This window comes from Clytia hemisphaerica, unplaced genomic scaffold, assembly GCF_902728285.1.
Source record: "Clytia hemisphaerica strain Z4C2 unplaced genomic scaffold, Clytia hemisphaerica genome assembly, whole genome shotgun sequence".
Lineage (NCBI taxonomy): Eukaryota > Metazoa > Cnidaria > Hydrozoa > Leptothecata > Clytiidae > Clytia > Clytia hemisphaerica.
This window is the reverse complement of record NW_027103744.1, coordinates 205,054-216,056: the sequence shown is the minus strand read 5'-3', so window position 1 is coordinate 216,056 and position 11,003 is coordinate 205,054. Positions and strand designations below refer to the sequence as shown.

The window sequence follows — 11,003 nt, the reverse complement described above, 5'->3', positions numbered from 1 at the left end:
AGTAATTTTTTTCACATTGAATTTCAAATGGAGAAGAAATGAAAGTTAATTTCCCAATAAGGTCGAAATAGACCTTTTCATAAATTACGTCCTCGTATTCAAACAATTACCATGGTGATTATGTCCCTTGAGACATTAAATGATTTTTTTATGAATAGAAAGTAGTTTTAATAAAATCTGGGAGTTTAATCACCATGGCAATATTTTCAAAACGAGGCAAGTGATGTTCGTAACGTAATATATGAAAAGATCTTTTGTACGGTATTTTTCTCACACGGGTACGAAATTTTGGTCAAATCTTTTAGTGGCCACTGGGTCTGTGACACAGTATCGTAATATAGTTGCCTCTCCGTAACTCGAACTTTATGACTCTCTACTCAAACACTCTCTTTGATGCCTGGTAACCAGGCTGGCACATAACGTTGTTTCAACGTTCATTTAATGTCCACAACGTCCATATAACGTTATATGAACGTTGGGTTCTGTCAGAGTTTGAGCTTTAGAAAGAGGTTGACAAAGGAGAATTTCAAAAAGTTAGAAGCATTACAATTCGTCATTTTTTTGTTTATTATTCATTAAAAAAAATATTGATATTTGAAAAACAGAAGAAACTTGTATACAATAGATCCTTAAAAAAAGCAATTAAACTTAATCGTCGTCTTCATCATCTGGCGCCTCATTGGCTCTAACAATAGTATCTGCATTATTGGCTAATTCTTCCATCAATTTTGCTTCTTCTTCTTGTTCAAGTGATGGATCTTGTTCTTCAATTACGTCTGCACATTTCACATATTCTTCAATGGAGGCTGGTGGGAAAGGTTGATTGTGGCCATCGGCTGAATATTTTTGTCCCCAACCAATGTATACATTATCGAATTGTTTACCATTGGAATATGCATATGCACCTGGCCACTGGTTGGACTTCATAATACAGATACCATGTTGTGGCATGTATTCAGACGTAAGGGTTGCGGACCATGCTGGATTGCCACTGGCATTTTTATCGCCGGCTAGGTTGGTTAATAGGACGGGGCCAGTTTCCTGAGGGATCATATTTTCGTCATCGAATTCCTGTCAAAGTTTTAAAATATAATGATGTATTGTTATCATGTTATGTCAAGGAGACGAATCAAAGCTAATTGGAAACAATGAACCGGATAGGTTTCAGGCAATTCATTATATGCACCCTTGCAATGTGACACGCGAAGAACAACCCCTTCTGACACACCCACTGGAAAAATTGTCCATAATATCGCCCCGGTGGAAAATTATCCTCCAATTTTTGTCCCCACTGAAAATAATCAAATAAACCAATCCTCACTGCAAAATATTTACAATTTTTCCCATCCTACTGAATTTGACTTGGAAAACAAAATTATTGAAATTCTTGGCCATAAAAAATTGGGAATATCGATCCCCATCGAGTTTAAGTCCGTTATTTTTATCCCCACTGACTGAAAAAATTCTACCGGGTCTGTGAGAAGAGGGTGTTTTACTATTCAGACTATAAAGGTTTTTTCTTTTTCTACTTCTCTTTCACTTGCATGTGCGTTGGGAACAGGTTGTTTTGATTAACATATCAAGCTAGAGGACATTTTTGTCTCTTTACTCTTAAAGTCGAGCCCAATCCCTTTAGCTTACTTTTTTATGATTCTAAAAAGTTATATCACGTTCATCAGTAAATCAAAAAGTGGTGCAAAGGCCCTTGGTACGAGATTGCCAATGCCAATCACCCAAAAGTCATCATTTATTAAATAATTGTGCTCACTTCTGCTTCGTAAAGTACAAAACATTAATGATTGTGACTTTAGATTATTAGATGAATTTTGCAATTTTTGTTTATGCCCAAGTTGAAGAAAGAATATAAAAAAATATACCTCATCTTCATCAAAATCATCACGGAATGAGTTGGAGGGCGACCACCACGAGCACCGCCCTTGTGGTAAAATATATTGGGCGTGGTGAACCCAATTCTGTCGATAATTTTTTTCCAATTGGCGAACAGGGATACCATCAAATGCAATGTTGACAACGTATGAATCATGCACTTCCTCTGAATCCTCCTCTTCGTTTCCCTCGTCATCAAATACATAATACCCGCTCGGTGAGATTTGGGTGCCAGCAGAGATACGCGCTATTAATGCACGCAGGTAATTTTCTTCTTTTCCAACAAATTTTGGATAACTTTCAATTGGTTGCTCTAGGTTACCGGTCAGTAATTTAGTGATTTTACGTGATTGGGCAATCTCGGTTGGTGTAACGTGTGGTAGTTTAACCCATGGTTCACCTATGTTGTTAAAAAATAATAATAAAGTTTGAGCGGTTTTATCTTAACTCTTTCAGTACTATGGGAAACTAAAATTTAAGGTTTTATTCAAAACCACGGTGCGTCAGTTTCAAATGCAAATTTCTCGGCTAAAGCAAAAAGGTCATGTTTGGGTTCATTGGAAAGCTCTTTTCAAGGTCTATCTTCAAAGCGTGATACTTTTTTAAAATCATGTTCTCAATCTTAATTACTACAACAGAATCATTCATAAATGGAGGAAATCTACTAAAAGTAGGCTGATGACATCTGCAAACGGATTTGTACTCCTCATAGTCCCTTAGTACCCTATAGAATAGCTCCCTATACAGCCTTTGGTTTTGTAGCCTTGTAAAGGTCTGCGGTTAAGACTATACTAAAATTTCAGTTTGAGATGTTTGGGCTTTTTGAATCAGCCAGCTTTCATCAAATTCGTTTTACCTAAATTCTGAGATGAATGTTTGTCTATCCATTTGACAGAAACTAAACTGATAATTGCGTGTGAATACCCAGGGTAGTTTCCATTCGCAGACATAGACCTCTTTTTTTTTAAGAAAGGTTTTTGTTAGAAGAGAAGTAGAAATATTTGTGGGGTGGGGGCTAGGGACAAGTTTTTTATAATAACAATGCAGAATGTAACATCTTAATAGAATCTAAAAATGTAAAGAATGGTAGATCTGGTGAAAAATAATTAAATATACTCCTAATTACTTAAATACCTAACTCACGACAAAAGCAAGCTACAATCTCACTATTACAAAACAAATGATTTGGGTCTGGACGAGTAAACTACATGCTAAACTACCTTATCGATCACTAAAAAGTAATGATTTAGTAGGCAGGATATATTTGAAAACGGTGGTTAGCCCGGAGTGGAGTAAGCAGTGGCGGAGGTGTTTAGAGTGCTCTAAACTCTACCGCCATTTTTTCCTGTAAACCTCTGCGCTGGCTGTAAGTAATATCTGCACATATATATTTCCTGCGCTTGTTCCTAAAGAATGCTAGCATCGTCTAAACTAGTCTGAATCGCAGACCTCTATAGATCCACGCTATTCATGATATGCACCATTGCAATGTCTTCCACGGACCCAACAGCGGATTGGTTGCAAGTGACGTAAAATCAATCATTACGTCACTTTCAACCATACAGCTGTGGGGTCCAACGAAGACGTTGCAATGGTGCATATCATGAATAGATATATACTTCCTATATAGAAACTTATGAAAAACCTTTTTCGCTAGAGGATTAGCAGAAGCCTACATCTAAACTACATACCTAATTTACTGCAAACGAAATAAACATAACGGTTAGCACCATGATGATGTTCTTCTGCTTGCACCGGTTCCGGTTCCTTCCAATCGGGTTTTGGTAATCCCTCATCTTCTTCCGGTTCCTCAATATCGGATTCAATGTTTATTTGAGTATAGTGTTGTGGTACTTGTTCAGAATAAACTTCACTAGTTTCTGGTTGTACAGCATCGCCCTCACCTATCGGATGCAGGTAGAGAAAATATAAATACAGATACCCCTGTCTCACAGTGGGGTTAAAAATTTCTATTGAAATTTCAATGTGGATAGAAATTATGTTGTTCTAAAGTTAAAAAATTTAGTAGAGATGGTTTTGGAGTGCCATTTTTAAACATTGAATTTCCAATGGGGATGAAATCAAAGTAAATTTCTCAGTGGGGCTGAAATTAAGTATTTTCCCGGGGACGAAATTTTTGCAAAGTTTTTCAGTGGGGTTGGGGTCACAGCGGTTCTGTAACACATAAAAGTGAGGAGGCTGAAGTCTCAAAATGAGATAAAATTCGCTAGGACTTTGTGAAAAAGTCTTTAAAGTCTAGCCGACTTTATGATAATGTAAGTTTTTCTGCTATATTAGGCAATGTAGAAGAAAATCTTGAAGGAAATATTAATCGCAAGAGATATAGCACAGGATTTTAGAATCATCTCTGGTTTTCTATTCGAGTTTTATTATCCATAATATCGCAAGGGACCAAATAATTTGTTGCAAAAAAGAGGAAGTTTGAGATAACTGAAGATTTCATGAACATTTTTAGGCTTTTAAAAAAGACTCAAAAAGCTAAGTACATAAATTTTCGATGCTCCTACAAAAAAACATTAAAGTCTTTCAAAACAAAAGAAAATTAATTACCTTCTCTGAATTCTGTTTCAGCAATATAATAGTTAGACTTGATACCGAGCATTTTTCCCCAAAATCGCACATGAACAAACATGCACTCCATGGCAAGAGACTTCAAACCTAACAAAATGCGATACGTTTCTTCTTGTCCGAACCCGATACCGGCTTTCTCAAAAAAATAACCGGTGCGGGAATAATCCGACAACGGAACTTCAAAATCATCTTCCCGTTCCGGTACTTCCGGAGCGTCCTCGTCGACCTCGAATAGTTTCATTTCTATATTAGCATGAAGTTCATTGTACGTGGCTTGTTCTGCAATCGATTTTGCTCGACTATCTTCAGCCGTGACGGGAATGGTGTGGTATTCGACTGTTGCTGTTCGAAAATCTTTTGTACGTTCAGATAACATATTTTGAATCAAATTTGAAATTCTATTATAATTTGTTGACGGCGGATCTGCTGTAGATGATGAACCTTGTGATTTTGTTTTTTGTTTTAAGCTCTTCATCATGCCCGTATACATTTCAGGTTGTGTTGGAGTCTTCTTTGCTTTGTTTTTCCGACTCGCCATTGATGCCATCTTTTTCGATATGCTTATTGCTGTAGTTAACCAGACGATGAATTGAATGAATTCGTTTCCATCAAAGTAAAATATAAATTCAGTTTTTGTAAAAGATTTTGACGAAATTGACGTCAAATACATTTTTTGTGAAAAATTTAACGTTAAAGATAATTTTTCGGAAAAATGTTGCTAAAAATTCTGATTTTGAAACTTTGTCATGGCTACCAGACTTACAAAGGCCCAAATACACTGTGAAATAAATGACTGGCCCAACAAAAAGGCAGCGAGGGATTTCTGTGTGGAAAATCTTTGAAAATGAGGGTATGCAAAAGAATCATAGCTAAGGAAGCTTTGAAAGAATATTTTCAAAACAACCCATTAACAGGAGCTGGGTTCTAAATGATTTTGATAAGAAAGTCATAAATTTTCTAATAGGTTAATAATTTTTTTAATTAAGGTTCAACTATATGAAAAAATAAGGATTTAATAAAATTCCTTCTGTAATATTTTTTTTGCAAAATATTGTTTGTACAATTATGGAATTATATAAAACAGAAACATAAATTCTGAAAAATTTTAATTGACTTTTGTATATAAATGTAACTTCAAGCAACTTCAACTAATCATCATCTTTGCACCAATCAATTGGCTTATGATTTTGTTGGATGTTTAAGATAGTGAAAATTGAGAGTTTTCATACATTTTTCCATTTTCTCATCTCTGCATTTTTTGAATTCTTCTAAATTTTTTGTCTCTGTACATTGCCTATAATTGACTTCACAACACACAAAGCTGTTTTTGTTAATCCATTGGCTCCCTTTGTGTGAGAAAATAACAAAATCATGCAAACCAACAAATAAACCGACATTGACAATTTCATTGTTCCCAAATAATATCTTCGTCTTCTTTGAGCTCTTTAACTATAAAGTTTAAATTTCATTTATTTACACTCTATATATGGCTTAAAATGCTACTTAAGCTAAATTAACTTTCATATCAACTGTTTAAGTATCGACGCTTTGGTTTAAATTGAATGTGTCAGACTCTAAGCCTCGCTCTGGAAAGTGAACTTTATTTAAATATATCGACACCTGTACTTAAAAAATAGAAAAAGAACCGGTTAACGAAAGGCATTAGTTCATGGCGGAACGCCGTGTCGTTTTAATATTTATTTCTGACTGGTATACGTTTTTTTATAAAAACATCCATCCATTTAAAGTGTAAGTATGTACTTAGCTTTTTGAGATTTAAGCCTAAAAATGTCTTAAACTGTTCTTATTTTTACTGTTTCTTTAATATATCAGTGCAAATTCTTAAGAAATCGGGTGTTTTAGAGTCTACAAAACCTTAAAATGTTCTTAATATTTGAACCATGGAAGCTCCATGTTCTTATATAGTTTTTTATTATAAAAAGCGTGTAGGTGAGCTGGTATCGTCCAGACGATCCGTTTAAAAGAGATTTAATAAAAAATATTGACATGAATGTACAATATATAGACCGTACAGATGAACATGTATTCGCATTCAAACGGTAAAAGTGAATATTCAGTGTTTATTAGAATGTAGTACTGTATTCATAGATTTATAAAGCCCAAAGGGCTAGATGTCGTGCTTCGGCTGAAAAGTGTGCCGAGGCTAGCTAGGAAATTCTACCTAGGTCACGTGACCTTTCAATAGAATTTCAGTGCTTGACCAATAAGAAGCTTCGCGTGTTTTCGAAAACAATAGTATTAGTAGCAATATTTTTTTTGCGATATTCACTTATCTTTGTTTGGAAGAGCTTAAAGCACGAAATCTAGCCCTTCGGGCTTCAAGAAATTTGTGACTGTATTCACGAGGCAATATTTTCTACGAAAGCACCCCAAAAAAGTCCGAGTGTTTGCCACTAATTTTGAATTCAAAAAATGCTCCTGCTATTTTTGTGCTTCCGTATAAAAAATTACGTCATGAATGTCATAACTAAAACCCCAAACGCATTCTCTAGCCTCCTTAGAAGACGTCGCAGATTTTTTTCTCAACTCAATTTCCCTATAACTCGAATAATTACATTACATAGGCTTGACGAAGAAAGTGTTCTTTTAGCCATATTATCCTTAGAAGCGACAAGACTATCCATCATAAATTTTCAACCCCCAAAGTTCCGCTACTGAGGGATGTGGCTTTTTATCCAAGACATCTATTATAATTGGAAATTCCGTAGACATATTTAAAATCAGCTAAATTCAAAGTTTCAAAACAGTATAAATTCAAGATTTTTGAACAAATAGATTAAATCTTCATTTTGGATTTTCTTTTATTAATAAATCATCCACTTATCCGCTAATCTCTCCAATGAGAAATTATTGCTTTTTACTGTATGTTAATTTGGCAGTCCACCAACTCGAAAAAATCCCACCGGGTCTGTGAGAAAGGGGTGTCTAAGTATAATTTGATGCCAGAGATGGTGTCAGGAAAATTGCCCCCGAGAAAACTGCCCCCCGGAAAACTGCCCCCCGGAAAATTGCCCCCCGGAAAACGGCCCCCCGGAAAATTGCCCCCTAGGAAAATTACCCCCCAGAAAATTGCCCCCCAGAAAATTGCCCCCTAGGAAATTGCCCCCCGGAAAATTGCCCCCTATTTTTCCATTTTTCGAAACTAAATCTAACTCAATTTTCAACATTTGGGAGATTTTGGATTACGCAATTTTACGTGATCGCGTCTTAACGGATTAAGAGATCTAGAATATTTTGGGGGCTATATTTTGGTCCAACGGTTGCAGGTTGCAGCCTTAATTTTCATTAAGTTGACGCTTTTTATAAGGAATAATGTGGTTTAACCATGGAATACAGAGAAAGCGTTTTCTCTGTTTAGCGATAGTCAATTTCAATGTGGTTTATACTGTATTTCTTTCGCTATTCAAGTATTTTCTTTATGGTTTTACAAAATTTCTTGGTCATATGCAATGGATAACTTCATTCTTACTATATTCCTCACGCTGACCATTGATCTGCTTTGCATGTTTTAGTTTTTAGTTTTTTCTTAAAGAAAAAAGACGCCTCAAAAACGACTTTTACAAGTTTTGTATGAGGTGGAGAAAGATAGTCGAGTAATAAAATCACTTTCAAAAAAATCTTTCCCCATTTCTTAACCCTAAGCGCCCTATCCGTGCTGCTATCTTAAGCTAAGGGAACTAATTTTTACAAACTCGCCAAAATAAGTTCCCACCAAAATTAAAATTTCAGTTTTCTTGGCTAAATAACCCCTGAAATTCAACAAAGTTGCTCAAAATAAGATGAAATAGAACAGATTTGCGCTGTCATTCGCTAAAATTAATTCCAACCACAGTTAAAAAATTAATTACAGTAAAGTTCCCACCAAAATAATCTATTTTTCGAAAATTTTCTACCCAGGACTTTGTTGATCCAACCCCTTTTCTCCGCTTATCAATTTTTCAGAATCTGAAACTTCTTTTTTGTACGGATTATGCTGTTTTAGCCTTTTTTCCAATCCACCCCCGCTGACCCCCGTTTACTAGGTACCCTAAGAGTAATTCAAAACTACTTAATTTTACAGCTACAATGGCCATTTGAAGTTTCATTGGATTTTATAAAAAAGTGGAAAAAAAGATGGCGGGGGGGGCAATTTTCCTAGGGGGCAATTTTCTGGGGGGCAATTTTCTGGGGGGCAGTTTTCCTAGGGGGCAGTTTTCCTAGGGGGCAATTTTCCGGGGGGCAATTTTCCGGGGGCAGTTTTCCGGGGGGAAATTTTCTCGGGGGCAATTTTCCTAGAACCCAGAGATGTGCACAATTGTGGTTTTATTTTCCTCATCAAGCGAGAAAAATTAATTTTTAATTATATCGGAAAGAAATTATCAAAAATATGTCAAATTTGCAAATAATTGTTATAATGCTAAATTTACAACAACTAGGTCAACGATGATATATTTCTGGTTCAATCAATGGTAATTGTTGCGGGTGCCACGGTGGATGCACTGCGGGATAAGGTAACACTTCAGGTTTTAATGATGGTTGGCGCAAATAATGAAAATTAAGCTTCTTCTTACATTGTGTAAATTTCTTATGATGACATTTTTCAAATTTCTTAAAATTCTTCGACTTTTTATGGCATTTTCTGTATGCCCTTACATTACAGAGTGCTGATTTTGTTAGATGTCCGTCAATTTTGCTTGTTTGGATGGTGAGTATAATTACACATAGAATGACCATTGAAATTAAAATTGTAGGTTTTATCATGTTTTTTTATAGTCTATGCTACCTGGTTCCAAGTTAGTTTTTCCTGTAGGATCAAACCATGTATACAGCAAACAATATGCAATAGTACTCTATCAGTTGTTGTTCTTAAACTTGCTAAAATGAAAACAATAAAAAATACAGGTGACTCTCGCTATTTCGAAGTCGACAGGGGAATCTTATTATTTGTTCGAATTACAGAGACATTTGAATTACGAAAGTTCGAACAAGCGAGACTTGAAATATGAAACACAAATTTGAAAAAAGAAACAAAAGAATTTATCGGCGATCCAAAAAAAATCAGCAATCTGATTGGTTAAAGAGAGTAGAATATATCTTGTATTTTACATGTACAAAATATAAATTGACGAAAGTATGTTGTTGCATAGTAGCGGTAGAAGCAATCTAACGTCACTTTGCTGGTATAAAAGTGTCCTGCGTTTTTCTCCAACACAAAAAGTGCATTTATTTTTTTGGGTTACCGATAAACTAGTTATCAGACATTTGCTCGTACAATATGAGAAACTTTTCACTCGTTTCGGATTTTCCGTATATTTTCCTTGCCTAAAGGCTCTGAAAATGTTGTACGGAAAAATCTCGGAACTCGTAAAATATTTCTCATATTGGACTCGCAACTGTCCGATAACTATTACCTATTCAATTTGAATCATCAACCCAAAAAAGCGAGTCTCTCAGTCTAAAACCCAAAGTCAGTTAAAAAAAAAATTCTGCTTACTATTCCAACATCTAATGCTGGCACAGATTCAAAGATTAGAAATCTTATACCCAGACTGCTTTTTCGATGTTAGAAGAGTACTCTTAGGTTCCAAATAAACGCCCCCCCGCTTGTTAATTTTTTGAAATTTTTCCAAACCCCGAACTTTATTAGGACCCCCCCGTCTATTAATTTTTAATAATATTTTCAGCTGTCAAAGAGCAGGCTCCTTATTTTGCTCTAATATAGCCTGATTTTAGCCTATAATTACCTTATTTTTGAGTTTTCAGAAGTACAATTTCAAACCCCCCGGCAATTAGGTCCACCCCCCCGTTTATTAAAATCTTGAAAATTTTCCAACCTCCCCTTTATTTGGAACCTAAGAGTATATCAAACATGACATGGGGCCAATGGGGTGCATTATTCTTCTCCTTACTCTGACTGAACATGGGGACCAAGAAACTTGTTCTAATCAAATTTTAACTAACATTGCGCTAACAATTAAATACCACAGCTGTTCTATAAATTTAAAAGGTAGTTCTATTCCATCGTTGATCGTCGAGTCTCCACAAATCGAATGTCTCTTTAACTCTAAGGAACGCAGACTCACTTTGGTCAGACTCTATAGCTCTTCTAAAATATTCAAAAATTGTCTGAAATACGTCAAATTATTTGAAAGAAAGAAGTTTAAGGTACCTTTGATAATCATATTTGTTACATAGTCCCATATACACAACACAACGTCAAAAAGAGGCTCATCTAGCGTCCTAACCTTCCATACAATGTTAAATGGACATTGAAAAAACGTCTTTGTCCCCATCTGGTAAGGAAAAAAGTTTCCTTTCAATAGGATTAGCAGTAGCGTGTTTTGCTCCTCATAGTCCCTATGTACGTCCATACAACGTTAGACGGACATTAGAAAAAACGTGTAATGCTATCTGGTACGTCTGGTAAGAAAAAAGAATTTCTTTCAATAGGATTTGCAGTACAGTGCTATTTACAGGTGTTTGGTGATAGCACTTCAATGTTACACCATATTCGGTAGATGTGA

General features: G+C 35.5%; 1 protein-coding gene across 1 annotated transcript; it reads right to left on the bottom strand.

Moving 5' to 3' along the window:
- Positions 1-549: 549 nt before the first annotated feature.
- On the bottom strand, positions 550-5,081 carry LOC136805289 (radial spoke head protein 4 homolog A-like). The gene is made up of 4 exons (XM_067061870.1): positions 4,459-5,081; positions 3,579-3,791; positions 1,878-2,287; positions 550-1,071 (listed from the first exon to the last, which is right to left on the bottom strand). Exons 1-4 carry the CDS (start codon positions 5,024-5,026, stop codon positions 649-651), a joined length of 1,614 nt encoding a protein of 537 aa, XP_066917971.1. The 5' UTR covers positions 5,027-5,081; the 3' UTR covers positions 550-648.
- Between the last annotated feature and the right edge of the window lie 5,922 nt (positions 5,082-11,003).